General features: G+C 39.6%; 1 protein-coding gene across 5 annotated transcripts in view; it reads left to right on the top strand.

Annotated features, from left to right (window-relative positions):
* CDK6 (cyclin dependent kinase 6) overlaps positions 1 to 17,482 on the top strand; it is a 240,253-nt gene that overhangs the window by 170,432 nt on the left and 52,339 nt on the right. For all 5 annotated transcript variants that reach the window (XM_038556823.1, XM_038556824.1, XM_038556826.1 and 2 more), the window contains exon 5: positions 1,599 to 1,708. In XM_038556823.1, coding sequence (XP_038412751.1) covers positions 1,599 to 1,708 — 110 coding nt within the window. The remainder of the gene's footprint in view (positions 1 to 1,598; positions 1,709 to 17,482) is intronic.

Here is a 17,482-nt window from a genome sequence, read left to right as displayed (position 1 = left end):
GCATTTGGGATCCAGAGGAAGCACCTCAAAAACAATCATTCAAAAAGGCCCAGACTGTAGGGCACCTGGCTGGCTCAGTGGAGCATGCGACTCTTGATCTTGGTGTTGTGAGTTGGAGCCCTACATTGGGTATAGAGGTTACTTAAAAATAATATCTTAAAAAAAAAAAAGGCCCGACTACCAAGCTTCTTCTAACCTAGTTTTGATAGTCTCAGATGCATTCTCTTAGTTTAGTTGACCAAATCACTAAGACCCAACTCAGATTCAATGGAAGGTGACTTAAACTCTCTCTCTCTCTCTCTCTCTCTCTCTCTTTTACGATTGTTTAAATTTATTTATTTGAGAGAGAGAGAAAGCATGAGCTCTGGGAGGGAGAGGGAGAGAGAATCTGAAGCAGCCTCCACACTGAGCACAGAGCCCAACATGGGGCTTAATCTCAAGACCACAAGATGGTGACCTGAGCTAAAACCAAGAATCCAACACTTAACTAACTGAGCCACCAGGCGCCCCAAACTCCATCTCTTGCTGGGAGGCACAGTGTGTGTCTATAAGGAAGGAAGGAAATAGATGGCAATCATGTTTTGGAGAATTGCGACTGCAATCTGAACACACCAAGTACTGCAGCACCAAAATACATAAAGGAGAATTGTCGGAAATTTAGATTGATGTCAACAAAAGTGCAATTAGACAAAACAATAAGTAAGGATAAAAGGAATCTGAATAATATAAAATGCTTATGTAATAGATTTATGTATTGAATTCCTTACCTGGCAGTAAAGAATATTTCTTTATTTCAGGGATCCATAGAATCTCTGTTTCCCTCCAAAAGAGAAGCACTTGAACCCACATATACTGATATAAATCTGAAGCCTATAAATGTATTTGTTCCCTGACCTCTCAGCCTTGCAGAAATAGTCATGGTGGGGTCTGTTTCACCCAACTCTTGTATTGAAATTCTTCCTCTTTGGGAATCCTGTCCTCTGGATGACTTTTTTACACATGGTATAAACAATTGAGTTACACATTCTCTCTTAAGTTCTTAGTTTTTTATTTGTTTTCTGAAAAGCATGGCATTGAAGGAGGCTTTATTTTGATTCCCCACAGTCTCATGATAAGAGTAGTTTTGACTTGTCCTGAGTGTTCTTTATACTTCAAGGTCAACATCTAGCAACCACTGGAATCATTTTCTGATTTCCCAATAATGCTGGCATAAGAACCAAGCTGGAATCTTTGCCAACACCTGTTTTCCTTGTATTGTTTTTTTTTTAAGCCCCTTAAAAAAAAAGTAGTTTTCAAATTCATGTGTTTTTTTGTTTTTTGGGGTTTTTTTAGTCTTTACTCTGCTTTCTGAAACTCAATTATTTTACCATCCTAGTAAGAAACACAGAGTATGAGCTGGGGACCCAGGTTGTGGGGATGATGTCATTTCCTGGCCTGTCAATGATGAATCCTAGTTATTTATTGCTTCTAGCTCAGTGTCCTCATACAATGCTAGGTGCTCTTTCTGAATTGGATCTCGGCTATATACCACCCAAGGTAAGAAGTTGAAGCAACCAGCCCTCTTCCACAGTAACGCTCAGATCCGTTTGCCCTTGCAGGTCGTCACACTGTGGTACAGAGCTCCAGAAGTCCTGCTTCAGTCCAGCTATGCCACCCCCGTGGACCTCTGGAGTGTTGGCTGCATATTTGCAGAAATGTTTCGTAGAAAGTAAGAAATACCTTTTGTTTTGCTCTGTCTTCATTGGAAAGAGACATTTTGGGTCTTCAGTAATTTAAGTGGCAACATAGCATTTCTGTTTCAAGTAAGGTCACGAGTGTGTGTGTGTGTGTGTGTGTGTGTGTGTGTGTGTGTGTTTGTATCTCCATATCCACCTGCTTTGGGCTGCCACATTCAAGCTTGTCCTGGAAAAACATTCTTGGTCCTTAACAGTGAAGTTTTATAGGACTCTAGCTTCCACTTCTTGGAGATTCAGGGAAGGAAACATGCCATTGTCCCTACAACTTATTTTTGTGGGTGATGATGGGACGTAGAAATATGCTCAAGGTGGACTTTGTCCACGGTAGAAGGACCAGGGCTGTTACATGTATGGAAATTTTGATGCTGAGAATAGTTGCTTAAACACAATGTTCAGGCTAAAAAGGACCAGGCAAGGAAGATGTCAGCACTAGTTCAGAATACTGCAAATGCTGTCAGACTGAGGAGATTAGACGTATTCAGGCATAACAGAGAGCAAAGTAAGGACCAGGGATTTAGAAATTATAGAAATAAAGGTTTTTGGTCAGATGTGGGAAAAAAATCTAATATTGGACAGTTGTCTGAAGAGAAGATTGGGGTTCGTGAAAATAGCACATTCTCATTAGGTGTCTAAGAAGAAACTAGGTCACCCCACACTGATGTTTTCAGTGGCACTAGTAGAGTAGGCAGGTGGGCTGAATGACCTCCAAGGACCCCTGACTCTTAGGGTCTGTAATTCATTTGTTTGACTTTCAGGTCACAAGAAATAGCCAAACAATATTATAAAGATCTGCCGGGAAAATAATCCATACGTGGGAACTAAATTCAGCAAATCAAAATTAAGCAGAGAGCCTAATCATAATCTGTTAACTTGTTGTTTTCTATTTTTAGAAATAAAAATAAAACAGAAATAAAAATTCTGTTTTCCATGGGAAATGTGAGTTGGAAAGCTGAGTATATATTCCTATTATACATGTTATGTTCAAAATGTCAGCTACACAGTAGCTCAGAAGAAAGAGAAGTGGTCAGCCATTCCTTGTCTGTTCTTTTAACCAAATGAAGTTTAGTGCTTATAATAAATTTGGGGACCTATTTTTAGAACTCAGCTTTTTTTATATGTGGCTCACAGGAAGGAATCATACCAAAGAAATCAGAATACCTAGATGTTCATTGCAGGCCTACTGTGTGCCGAGTACAAGACCAAACCTCTCCCCTTCTGTTACCTTTTTACACCTCCCCATGAAAGATAACTGATACACAGTGATAAATTTAACTGACATCACGCAGCTAAAAAGTAGCAAGAGTATTGCTCCAAATGAAGTCCTGTGCATTTTAATCCAGTGTTGTTTTTCTATCAAGGAGAGAGGAAAAAAGTAATATTGAAGGTAGCTTCAGTGTTTGCCCAACAGGCTAAATAAGTGATTTAGGAGTGTAGTTCTTGTACCAACAACCTCAGTATCTCTGAGGACCTTGGTAGAAATGCAAATCCCACCCCCTCCCCCAGGGTCCACTGGATCAGAGGTTCTTGGGCTGGGGCTCAACAGCCTGTGTTTGAACAAGCCCTCAAGGTGATCCTAATTCACCCTCCAGGCTAAGAACCACTGGGTTGGATGACAGGATCACCAGGGATGAGCAGTCTTTAAATGTGCAACTCCCAGATCTCTCCCTTAGAGATTCTGATTCATTACTGGGCTGGGGCCAGGCATTCTTGTTTTTAAAAGTACCTCATGTAATTCTTTTCGTCAAACAGGTATAGAAAACATTGTGTTAAAGGATTATGGTCACAGGTGCCTGGGTAGCTCAGTCAGTTAAGCATCGACTTTTTGATTTTGACCCAAGTCATGATCTCAGGGTCATGAAATCAAGTCCTGAGTCTGCCCCCCCACTCTGGGGAATCTGCATATACCTCATTCTGCTCTGCCCACCTGCCTTTTCCTGGCTTACTTTCAAATAAAATAAATAAATGAAATCTTAAAAAAAAATAAAGGATATGGTCAGAACAGGAAATAATTTACTGTCAGCATTGCAGGATGGAAGTCAGGACAGTTATTCTAATTCATCTCATAAATAAGTTCATTAAGCTGAAAGCTGATTCAAGAAATGTACAGTAGAATTAGATTTCTGTGTCTAGAATTGTCCTCAAATACAAAGAATGAGTCCTTCTTTTGTAATGGGATGAGAGTGGTCAGTTATTTTTCAATAGTACAAGACTTGATACCAGCCACTATTCATGATAAAATCAATATCTTCCTGAAAGATGTTAAAAGATAAAATTTAAGATATGTAGTGTTAAGCATTCACTAGTAAGGAACTTGCTATATTTCTAAGTATAGCTAGTCACTACTTATGGAACAGTTGCAACCTAAATTTTCATTTTAGATCATTAAAACATTTCCCACTGAAGTGGCTTGCAGAATCCTATGTAAGTCTAGCTTGTGGAATACTGTATAACCTGGAATATATATGAAATGTTATTGGTGCTAATTCATCAAAACCCATTTTCTGTTTATAACATTTTTTCTGTGGGAAAATTCATTCTTTGTTCTAATCCACTATGACAGGGATATACCCTTATTTTCACCCTAGCATGAGAAGGGGGTACTCAGTGTTGGAGACTCAGAGAAGGGCTCCTTCCATGATGGCAGCAACAGCCAGCCTCAGTTTGCTGAGAAAGTGAGATGGTGGGTAGAAACCCATTGGCTCTTTAGAGATGCACAGAAGAAAATTACCCTTTCTTGGAGCCTTGCGTAGAGGTAATAAATTGATAATTAATTGCCTGAAGGAGGAAGCAATATCAGAATCCAGTCCTCTGTGCCTTTCTGGCTGAAGAATGAATCCAGGCTTACCACACATCATTCCTAGCCTGGGCGTTCTATCTCCTAGGTAGTTCCTGCTGGTTTGGCTTTGACCTTGAATATGGCTGTGGGATCTGACCCTGTTCCTGCTCTGTTCATGTTTGGTATTTCCTGTGATAACACCAAGATATCTGAAAGTGCATGCTTCTTACTCATGCCAGATGAGTTCTGAGGTCTAGCCCCCAGCTTGACCTGATTGTAGCTTAAGTCCTGAGTCGGTGTTGACACACCTATTGCAGTGTCCAGCTGAATTTACAAGCCATAGATTCTGAAAGCAGACTCCCTCATTACCTTAGGTTAATCCTAAATCAGAGAATGTGGCATTAGCATGTGTCTACCCCGGGGTTCCTGCTTGTTATTATGGCAATATTTCCCAAATGTTGTCATCTTTTTTAACACCTTCATGGTTTTTCCATATTCTTGAAACAACTATACTTACTTAAATTTTTACCCTAAACAATTTACTTTTTTTTTAGTTGAAATATAATTGACATATTAGTTTCAGGTGTACAACATAGTGATTCAGCATTCATGTACATTGCAAATCAATCACCACGTTAAATCTAGCTACTATTTGTCACCATTCAAAGTTATTATGTATTATTATTAACTACAGGCATACTTCATTTTATTGTACTTTGCAGATACTGCCTTTTTTCTTTCCTTCTTTCTTTTTTTTTTTTACAAATTAAAGTTTGTGGCAACCCTGATTGAACCAAGTCTGTCTGCAACATTTGTCCAACAGCATTTGCCCAACAGCATTTGCTTATCAGTTCATGTCTCTTGTCACATTTTGCTAATTCTTGCAATATTTCAGACTTTTTCATTATTATCATATTTCTTATGGTGTTCTATGATCAATGATAAGGACCCACCCAAAACTCAGATGATGGTTAGAATTCTTTAGCAAAATATTTTTAATTAAAGTATATACATGGGCACCTGGGTGACTCAATGGTTAAGCATCTGCCTTTGGTTCAGGTCAGGATCCCGGGGTCCTGAGATCGAGTTCTGCATCCAGCTCCCCACAGAGAGCCTGCTTCTCACTCTGCCTATGTCTCTGCCTCTCTGGTCTCTCATGAGTAATTAAATAAAATATTTTTTAAAATTAAGGCTTATACATTGTTTTTTTAGACATAATGCTATTGCACATTTAATAGACAACAGTATAGTATAAACATGACTTTTATATGTACTAGGAAACCAAAAAATTGATTTGATTCACTTTATTGATACCCACTTTATTATGGTTGTCTGGAACCAAACCCACACTATCTCCGAGATTTGCCTATATTTCATTTATTTCTGCTCTCTTATTTATTATTATCTTCCTTCTACTAACTTAGGCTTTGTTCTTTTTCTGTTCCTTTAGGTATAAGGGTAAATGCTTATTCTTGAAGTAGATCTGTATCACTGTAAAATTCTTTTTTTTTTTTAAAGATTTTATTTATTTATTCATGATAGACATAGAGAGAGAGAGAGAGGCAGAGACACAGGCAGAGGGAGAAGCAGGCTCCATGCTGGGAGCCCGAGAACTGCCGTTGCTGTGTCTGTAAGCTTTTGGACTATTGTGTTTACCTTTTCATTTGTCTCAAGGTATATTTTGATTTCCTCTTTGATTTTTTTCATTTACCCAGGGGTTATTTAGCAGCTTGTTGTTTAGCCTCCATGTGTTTATGTTTTTTCTAGTTTTCTTCTTGTAATTTTTAGTTTCATACCATTGTGGTTTGAAATGATGCTTTTATATGATTTTAATCCTTAAATTTATTAAGACTTATTCAGCCACTCTGTGCCTTTTGATTGGAGCAGTAGTCCATTTAAAGTAATTATTGATAGATATGTAATTATTGCCATTTTGTTTATGACTTTCTGGTTGTTTTTATAGTTCCGATTCCTTTCTTTTGTTCTCGTCCCTTGTGAGTTGGTGACTTTCCTTAGTGTTATGTTTATATTTCTTTCTTTTTATATTTTGCATATCTATCAGAGGTATTTGGTTTTTGATTACCATGAGGTTCCTATATAAGATCCTACATATTATAGCAGTCTATTTTAAGTTGATGGCTGCTTGAGTTCAAGCACATTCTAAAAGCAGTACATTTTCACTCCTTCCCATCCATGTTTTATGTTTTTGATGTTATATTTTACATACCATTTTGTATATTCCTTGACAAATTATTGTAGTTCTAGATAATTTTATTCCTTTTGCCTTTTAACCTTCATACTCGCTACAAAGTGGTTGATCCCACTACCTTTACTATAAATTTACCTTTTTACCAGTGAGATTTTTTTTCATGATTTTCTTCTTTCTTGTTATGGCATTTTCTCTTCCATTTAAAGAAATCTCTTTAACATTTCTTGTAAGGCCAGTTTCGTGTTGATAAACTCCTTTACTTTAGCTTTTGCTTCTCTGCAAAACTCTATATCTCCTTCTATCCTGAATAATAATCTTGCTGGTTAGAGTATTCTTGGTTGTAAATTTTTCCCTTTCAGCACTTTAATATATCCTACCAGTCTCTTCTGGCCTGTAAAATTTCTGCTAAAAAACCAGCTCAGAGCCTTTTGGGGGGTTCCCATGTTTGTAACTATTTATTTCTCTCTTGTTGCTTTTAAGATTCTCTCTTTAACTGTTGACACTTTAAATATAATGTGTCTTGGTGTGGATCAATTTGAGTTCGTCTTTTTTTGGAACTCTCTCTGTGCTTCCTGGACTTGGATGTCTTTTCCTTCACCAGGTCAGGGAAGTTTTTAGCCATTATTTTTTCAAATAGGTTTTCTGTCCCTTTCTGTCTCTTTTCGCCTTCTAGGATCCCCACAATATGAATGTTAATATACTTGATAGTGCCTCAGAGGTCCCTGAAACTATCCTGATTTTATTTTTTATTTTTTTCTTTTTGCTGTTCCAATTGGGTAATTTCTACTTGCTTGTTGTCCAGATCACTGATCCATTCTGTATCCCCTAATCTGCTGTTGATTCTCTTAATGTATTTTTCATTTTAGTGACTGTATTCTTCAGTTCCAATTGTTTCTTTTTTATATTTTATAGACAATTTACTTTTTTTTAGCCTCATCCTGAGCAAAAATATATAAAATCACAGATCTGATGAACTAGTTCTTTATTTGTTTAGTGCACACTCAAATATATAACCTTAAAACTATTGAGTAATGTAGTCCATGTTCAGCCCCTAAAATCATCTCTCTCACATATCACCGGTGGTCTATGTTGCATGTGGGAAACCTTGTAACAGGTGTTTCATTAGTCTACAAATAACTTACAGCATGGCCATTAGATGCAAGACCTTTTTTTAGAGAAGAAATTAAATCCTACTGGGGAAGAGATGCATTGCATGCATGATTAGCTGATTAGCCTGAGCCAGGATAAGTGTTCTGAAGAAGCATAGGGTTCTGTGAATAGATATAATGAGAAGACTCTTTCCAGGGAGGGAAAGCAGTTTCTCACTGGAAGGCCAGAAGTCAGGATCAACCTTCCCATACAGGCCACATCCCAGCTGTTTATATAAAATTGTTGAGGAATAATCATTTCTGTATTAGTAAGGCTCACCATTCTCCATAACCTAGGGAGAAAAATAAAAAAAACAAAGGGAGGTAACACTTGTCTGCCATGTGACAGAGCCAGGGCCAGGCACTTCACATGCATTATCTCAGTAAACCCACATTCTGAGGACTACTATCCAGAGTTTCCAGATAACGAACCAAAGTCTTCTCCAAGGAGAGTAAATAACTTGTCCGTGGACAAACAGCTCTTAAATGGCAGAGCCAGATTTGAACCCAGGGCTGCCTGACTCTGTAACCTTAGATTTTTTTCCCCTCTGTCATGTTTCTGCCTTTGCTATTGTTTTACCCTAGTAGGTCATACTTTATCTGGAATGTTTTGTGCATTATTACAGTGTAACAGCAATGACATTTTAGAAAGGTCAAGAAGCAAACCATACATTTAATAGCTTTGATTTCCAGGCGCTCCCATATTAGATAGGTTGACTGGGAAAAAAAAGAAAAAAGAAAATAAAAAGAAAGGTTGACCAATTGATTCTCTGTAATATTATTAAGGGCTGCCAGAGAATTTTAATACAATCTGTCTCTATTATCTTGGTTTAATTATTGCCACCAATGACTTACAGTGACATGCTACAAAATGCGTAAGAATTGAAATTTTTTATCTTCTTCCTATAGCTCTTTGCCTATGGGTGGTCCACCTATACCCTACATTGAGTTACATTTTAATACTAAAAAACATTGCTGTGAATGTAGTCAGTAGACAACTAGTGAGATCGAAGGATGGCATGAGATGGGATAGGATGGATGGATGGATGGATGGATGGATGGATGGATGGATGGATGGATGAGATAGGTTGATTTTTAACTTCATAGCAAATTAAATTCACAGTTGCTAGCTATCCAGGTTATCTTGTGATCCTGCTCAGAACTATTGTCTGTGGTTTGAAAGTTATGGGGTTTTCCAGGTTACAGCAAATTCATAAAAAGAAAACGCACATTTAAAAAAGTAAAACATGCTAATTCTTTGAGGGGAAAAAAAACTAATCCTAAAACTAGTTCTTTGAATATGGAGATTGTGGTAAGCAGATAGTAATTCTTAGAAGTTCTGAGTTGCCAACCCTACTGATCCCTAGCTAAGAAATGCCAAATGCCACCAGGAAGAACATAAATACAGTCACTGTTGGAAGGAAACAAACAAGGCTTCATGGCTACATTATCCCATGTGTGGTGGCCTTTCTAGGTTAGTCGTCATTGATTTCTATGAATTAAACACACAGTAGCTGAGAAACTGACAGTGAAACTGTCCTTTGTGGCTGAGTGGTCTGTGAACTAATGACTTTAAAATGTCACTGAGTGCCTTGCCAATTTTCCCGTTGGTTACTATGTTGGTGTTTCCCCTTATTTGAGTCCTCTCTTTAGTGACATCAGTAAATTGAGGTTCTTAACTGGCTGACCTGAAGACCACACAGGACAAGCCCTAACCTTGAGGAGAAACCCATCACCTCAGGTTAGGTCAGAACATGTGTATGGAAACTAGAGCATACAACTGGACCTTGAGAATTCTTATCTCTTCTGGGATGCTTTCATAGGCCTTTTTTTTTTTTTTTTCCTTTAAAGAGTCAACCAGGGGCACCTGGGTGGCTAGTGGTTGAAAGTCTGCCCTCAGCTCAGGTCATGATCCCAGGGTCCCAGGATGGAGTCCCACATCAGGCTCCCCAAGGGAGCCTATGTCTCTGCCTCTTTCTCCATGTCTCTCATGAATAAATAAATAAAATCTTTATAAAAAGAACCAACCCAAAAGGAAGAACTTTAAAGAAGCATTTTCTTGAGTAAGGAAATACCCCAAATGGTACCTAGGAAAAGAACTAATCTTGGTTGAATAATGCATTAGAGTAAGTAGTTCTAAGAACGAATGAGTACTTTTTAACGTAATCAATGTTGACCTCTCTTATGCTTAATATGTATCTTACTTTAACATGAATTTGAAAAATGCGTTTGTTTTCCATGATGCATACTGAAAAGCCACCAAAGGGCATGGCCTGGCCTTTCCCCATCAGGGCAGCTCTGCAGCACTCCAGCACCCAGCACTCCAGTTGGGCACCTTGGGGCTGCCTATTTTGTGGTCTTCTCTGCAAACTAGATTTTATCCTTATAGTACTCTTCCTGCCAATTTTGCCATCATGTTCTTCCCTCCAACTGCACAAGTCATTGCTTCCCTTTACCTGGCAATGACTGGTCTGGGACTTCTCTCCATGGTCTTATCCCTGTTCTGAGCAACCTGCTTTCCCCCTTCTCTGGCTCTCCAAACTGTGTTAATCCTTCCCTCTTGGTCCTTAGGATCCCTGTTCTGGGCCAGTTTGTCCCCTTCACAGAACTTTTTCTTGAAGTCTCCTTCTTCACGCCTTTTCTGTCAATGCTCTCTTCACCTGGCCATCTGGTGCTGGGGGTACTCTTCTACCAAAGCCTCCTAGCTCCTTTTTGCCACCCTCTCCCGCTTTAGTCTCCCCCTTCCTAATTATATCACCTTTCACATAGAACCAGCGATTTTTTTTAATATAGAGCTCTTTTTAAGCATAATAGCTTTATCAAAGCTACTCCAGAGTTGGAAGCACTGTTACTGATGGAAGTGGTTGGCATGTAAGAGGAAACAGCAGACTAAGAGTCCTGACCAACTTTGCTGCATTGTTCAGTGTACCCTCTCCCTGTCTCCCCCTGCCTGCACTTAGGCATCCAGGACCTTCTGATGAACTTGTGCCCTCTGCTCACTCCTCAGGGGCCCTCACTGCACCTTAGGGATCATCGTCATCCATGTGTTCCACCTTTAAACCTGAAGCTCCATGCAACAAGGACATGTAGGCTTTCCAGCACTTGCCATCTGGGCTTTTGGTGGCCACATCTCTTCTCCTCTAGATCTCTTCCCTCAGTCTCAGACCTGGTCCCATGCACAGTTCTTTACTCTCCAACCCCCACAGTCCCTAAGCCCAGTCTGTCCTTGCACTTCCAGCCCAACATTCCACCACATCTCCACTTGACTGAGATGAGCGAGTCTATCCAAAGTAAGCTCCTTTGTGCCCCTTCTTTCAACTCAAAAATCTCTCATATTCATCCCCTCTCTTCCTTCTCTCCTCTTTTTGTAAAGATTTATTTATTTATGTTAGAGAGAGAGGGGTAGAGAGCACAAGCAGGAGAGGGGAAGCAGGGAGAGGGAGAAAGAATCTCAAGCAGACTTCCACTGAGCGTGGAGCCCCCCGCACCGGGCTCAATCTCGTGACCCCAAGATCATGACCTGAGCCAAAATCAAGAGTTGGGCGCTTAGTACACTCAGCTACCCAGGTGCCACCTTCTCTCTCCTTTTAAGGAAGGATGCATTCTCCTTCCCTTACAAGACAAGTCCTTCAACTGTGTTCTCCATGCTACCCTGCTCCTGGACACTGCCACTATCCATCATCCCCTTCTGATTTGTGACTTCAGAATCTCCCTGTCCCTTAGCTTTCATAACTCCTTTCTAGAAAAGACCTCACCCTCCCTTTTCTGTGCCCTCAGTCTTTGTTCTTGTCTTCATGGCCAAATTTCTGAAAAGAACAGGGTCTCTACATGCAGCCTCCACTTCTTCACCATTTGCCATTCCTTAAATCCTTCCAATGATAAAAATTATAGATAATGCTTAGCAAGCACTTACTACAAGTGCTTTTTGGTGCCTCAAAATACATAATTTCATTTAAATCTCGGAGTGACTTTGTGGGATACTGTTGACCCCCATTTAACAGGTAAGAAAACTGAGGCCCAAAAAGCTTAAGTAGTACAGAGTACCACAGCTAATAAATGACGAGAGGCTCTAAACCCAGGCATATCTATCTGACTGCTCAATCCTCCTGGCAGTCCATCTGCTGCCTTCTGAGCTAACAGGAACCAGCTCTCTGTTCTCTTCTTGGTATCTTCAGCATCTCAATCTGGTGACCACTTATTCCATTAAACTCTTCCTGGCCTTGCTGTTGGTAAAGAAAAAGCACAGTGCTGGATGCCTCTGCCTTTCTTTATCTCTTTTACTGGCTCTTCTTCTCTCCCAAGCCTAGATGCTTCTGAACACTTTCTGTATAGATAAGATACAGATGAGTTCCAGAACCACATTTCAGTTCTCTGATTGGCTGACTCTCCACCAACCATCTCACAGACACCTTACCTTCACCAAACCCCCGAAACCAGCCATTTCTCTCGCCATCTCCTTTCCTGTTAATGGCATCCAAATTCCCACAGTTACCCAGCTAGGTTCCTAAAGTCACTTAGGATCTTCCTCATCCTTCTCATATATTTAAGTCCTGTGGATCCTGTCTCCACAGGGATCCCTCAGATCTCGACTTCCATCAACTCAGTTTGGTCCTTCATAGGCAGCCTGCTTTCCTGTGTCCTGCCCGCTCATGGATTTAGCATAAGCTAATCTTCTTATTTGTCACCCCTTTGTAAAAATGTATTAAAACTGGTCTAGCAAGACACCTGGGTGGCTCAGTGGTTGAGCTCTGCTTTTGGCTCAGGGCGTGATCCCAGGTCCGGGTTTCGAGTCCCACATCAGGCTGCCTGCGAGGAGCCTACTTCTCTCTCTGCCTGTGTCTCTGCCTCTCTCTCTCTGTGTCTCTCATGAATAAATAAATAAATCTTAAAAAAAAAAAAAACTGTTCTAGGACCCTTGGCTCTCAAGACCTTCTAAAGAAGCCCCAACTTTATTCTGGCCTCAGTACATACTCCTCTCCAAGATGTAACTTTATGTTACTGAAAGTGACCTACTTTAATCCCAAAATTTGCCCCAGGTTTTCCTCCTTAGAATCCACACATTTTTCTTGATCTGGGTACCAACCTGTCCCCTTTCATCTCCAGAGCTAACCCTAGAAGCTGCCTCTTCAGAAAGAGACCTGCCGTACTACCCACTCCCCCCCACTCCAAATGGCTCCTCAGCATTCCATTTGTCTTGTCTCATGGTGCTTTTCTCAGCCACATTCTCTCTGGGCACACACGTTGTCCTCCACAGCTGCAGTAATGATGTGGTGCAGAGCAGTGTTCTTTCTCAAGAACCAGATTGTTCACTCCATGTCATTCCTCCCTCACCAGTTCTGTGACTGAAGACAGCTCATTGGCCTGGAGCTTAGTGTCTTTATCTGTAAAATGAAGAGGCCTGTATAAGATACCACATCTATGGTGTTCACACTCCTGGATGGTTCAGGCGTTAACATCCTTTCTTGCTCCCACACTCAGTTTTGTTCAGGTTAGCTTGATTTCATCTTTTTTATATATTGGGCTTCTGAGGTTTACTGGATAATGTCTAAGATTCATTCTAACTCTGATATTGCTTCTGGGTAGAAGCATAATCTGGTCAGTTCTGGAACTCTTACTGATGTCTGGCACAGCTAACACTTATCGACAGAGCTTATTACATACCCTTGAATATGGTCCTGAGCACTTGACATATATTATTCAGTTTAATCTTACCACATGATTTGCCCCAGAATCCCACATCTGGTCATTGGCAGAGCTTGAACTCAGAGCTATATGGTCTATAACAGGTACACTGAATTGTACAAGCAACTCTAAAAATTAGGCATCAAGATATAGAGGATAGCATTGTAACAGTTGGGGTGTATGTGTGTGTTCATTCATGCCTCCCTCTCCACCTTACTATTCCTTTTTTTAAACATTTAAGTATATAGACTTTCCATCCATGAAGGTCTAAAGCAACTCTGCTGAATAGAAATATAACATGAGCCACAGTGTAATTTAAAATTTTCTAGGGGCCCTTGGGTGGCTCAGTTGGTTAAGCATCTGCCTTCAGCTCCCCACGTTGGGCTCCCTGCTCAGCAGAGAGACTGCTTCTCCCTCTCCCCTTTGCCCTTCCCCACTGCTTGTGCTCTTTTGCACTCTCTCCCTCTGTTAAATAAATAATTTTTTTAACCGATTAATTAAAATTTTCTAGTAGCCACATTTAAAAAGGTGAAAAAAACAGATAAAATTAGGTTTTTTTTTTTAAGATTTTATTTATTCACAAGAGACACAGAGAGAGAGGCAGAGACATAGACAGACAGAGGGAGAGGTAGGCTCCTCACAGGAAACCCAATGCAGGACTTGATCCCTGGACTGGGATCACGCCCTAAGCTGAAGGTAGATGCTCAACTGCTGAGCCACCCAGGTATCCCTAGTTTTAATAGTATATTTTATTTAATGCAACATATCTAAAATATTATTTCAGTATGTAATAAATACTTAAAAATATGAATGAATGAATGAGCTATTTTACATTCTTTCTTCATAATAAGTCTTTAGACTCCAGCATGTATTTTACACTTAGAGCACATGTCAGTCAGACTAGTCACATTTCAGGTGCTCAGTAGCCACCTGTACTGTACAATATCACACAGCTCTAAACCATCAAATAGAAAAGTAAAAAAAAAAAAAAAAAAAAACAGACTGCCATTTACTGGAAAGGGAAGAAGTGAATCAGTGCCCTTCTGTCCTAGGCTCATTGAATCTATTTTCTAGTTTGGAGGCTTTAAAAAGTTGAGGTCCTTGTATGTAAAACTAAAAGAGTTGATGTTGATGTTGATATTGATGCAGCTGCTGGGCCTTTGTCCCTGAACTGGTGGCACTTGAACGCCAACCTGCAAGTGGGTTTGTCAGCACCTGCAGATCTTCCCCTCTCTTTTAAAATTGCGTGCACCTGGAGCCTCACAGTCTCTGTGATCTCTCTACATCCCACTTTAAGAAACAAGAATTGCTAAGGACAGAAACAAATTAGGAGATTTAGATGCCAATTAGCTTTATTGAAAAGAAAAGAAAAATTTTTAATCACAAGGTAGAGTAGTCTGGTTGCAAAATGCCAAATGGCACAGAAGTGTAAAAGTGAATATTATCTTTTCTGTACTCATCCAAAATCTGCTTCCCAAAGATGAATTCCTGGTTGTACTTCCAGATCTTTTTTATTGCAAATTCAAAGGTGTGTGTGTGTGTGTGTGTTTATAAATACATATATATATATATACATACTTATAGATGTACATTGATAAAGTTGTGTCACAGAGATGGGCTTACATTGCCTTAGTCACTTTATTTTATCATATGTTATATCAATTCATTGAAATCTAACTCATTTTTAAACTGTTGAATAATTGCCAGTTCATTTATCTCATAATTTAATTTCCCATTGATGGACATTTAGGGGTTATTTGTTTTTAGTCTTATTGAAAACAATTTTGCAGTAAAATCCTTGTGCTTATTTTGCGGAACATTTGTCCAAGTATTTCTGTATGGTGAATTCCAGAAGCAAAATTACAGGGTCAGATAACATGCATACTTAAAATTCTGCCAGCTAAACCAAATTGCCCCCCAAAAAGCTTCAATTAAACTCTGTTTTAAGTTTAAGGTGGGAAATCGGATTGAGGTTCTCAAAGATTAGAAGTATTGGCAAGAGTAAAACAAGACAGGGGCATCTAGGTGGCTCGGTCAATTTAGAGTCTGCCTTGGGCTCAGGTCATGATCCCAGGGTCCTGGGATAGAGCCCACATCAGACTCCCTGCTCAGCAGGGAGTCTGCTTCTCCCTCTCCCCCCTGCCCTGCTTATGAGCTCAGGCTCATGCTCTCTCGCTCTCACTCTCTCTCTCTCTCTCAAATAAATTAATAATTTTTTTAAAACAAAACAAAACAAGGACACATATAAGCCCTGGCTATGTCCTCTATCCATATTTAAAAATAATATCAAGAGGGAAGTATAAGTGAATATGGTAATTTTATAAAAATTAACTGTTAAGCTTAACTGTTGTTAAGCTTCGTTTGAAACATAAGAGACCTCCTTCAACTGTAAAATTCACTGTGGGTTTCCTTTCTATCAGTTGTGTAGTGATAGGGAAGGAATCAACCTCCTTTTGTCAGTTAAAAAAAAAATTATCTTAAGATTAAAGTCCCAAGCAGTTTTTCAGACTAGTTTTTTTCCAGTGCACAGACAACATGAAGGTCATTCTGCAGAGCTCCAGAGTGCCTAGGCTTGGAGAATAATGTATATTGCGGCATGATCTTCGTTCCAGGCAAAACTTGGAATGTGGCCTTCTTTTCACATTGCCCTTCCTTCTTGGTCTTCTTACTCTCCAGACCTCATGCATCTTTGCTTCGGATTTTGCCTTTGGGTCTCCTCATTGCATTTACTCTGGAAGCACTTGCTTTAACACTGATGGTCTCCTTTCTACCTTGGTTGTGAAGTCTCAGGTCTTCTGGTCATATCTTTCAACCATTGCTTTGAATAAAAATATATGAGACAAGAAGCCATCCACTTTTAATTATAAAACACAAACAGAGAAAGTAACTATTTTATATAGTGAAAGCTCGTTCTTACCAGTCCAATCTTTTAATCAGTGACAGGCTTGTCTTCGTTGTCCCCTGGCTCCCCTGGCAGGAGGTACCTCCCAGCCCTGAAAATTAAAAAGTACCGAGCCTGTGCAGAATTACTTTAGCTGGAGGTTGGACCTCTGATCTGAGTTGAGTCTGGCCTTGTTAATACCATCAAAATGTCATATAACATTACATTTGTTGTTTTAGAATGTTCATGAAGATTTACCAGACAAGATGATAGACACTATAATGAATAATACAAAGTATTTTAGATAAATATAAATTCAGGAGATATTATTGTATTCCTGAATAGTTTTCCACAGAACAGCATTACGGCACCAAATTACAACAAATGGGAAGATGTGACAAATGATTCCATTTGGTCTTGTCCTAAAAAGATAGGGTATAGTGACAATCTGTCGGTAACTCCATGTGGCCCATTGCTGTGGGGTGGTCTGGTCTGTCTGATACCCATGCTCCATTGTTTCATACTGGGCTTCTGCCTTCCATCTGGCTTCTCACAGTGACTGAAGGAGCTCATCATCTGATAAGACCCAGTCTCTGGCTTAACTGAGAAGTATTGGACTTCTTTTTTTTTAATAAAAATTTTAAAAGTTTCCTAGATTTTCTTCTTTCTCTTCTTCCATCTTTTCTCCTCTTGTCTACAATTCAGGCTTCTCTCCTCCTCTTCTGCCCTTCTTTTTCTCTTTCTTTCTTCCACTCTCTCTGTGTCACTCTCTTGCTGTTCCCTTCTCCTCAATTTAACTGTGAGAGATCCAGGGCATTTAACATGGCCTTCCATATATACCTTCTCTGATAATACATGGTAGTACTGAGTTTCTGGTTTATTGTTCCAGCTTTGCTAGCTAAATTAAATTTTCAGAGATTAGAATCTATTCAGAGATAGGTCTAAGAGCAATCAGCTGCTTAGGGGTTTGTGTGTATATGGTACATATGTATACACATGTATGTGCATATACGTGCACGTCCTTTTATAAAAGCAAGAATATGGTTTATT

The sequence above is a fragment of the Canis lupus genome, chromosome 14, assembly GCF_011100685.1.
Source record: "Canis lupus familiaris isolate Mischka breed German Shepherd chromosome 14, alternate assembly UU_Cfam_GSD_1.0, whole genome shotgun sequence".
NCBI lineage: Eukaryota > Metazoa > Chordata > Mammalia > Carnivora > Canidae > Canis > Canis lupus.
The sequence above is the reverse complement of the archived record's forward strand: the minus strand, read 5'-3'. Positions and strand labels throughout refer to the sequence as shown.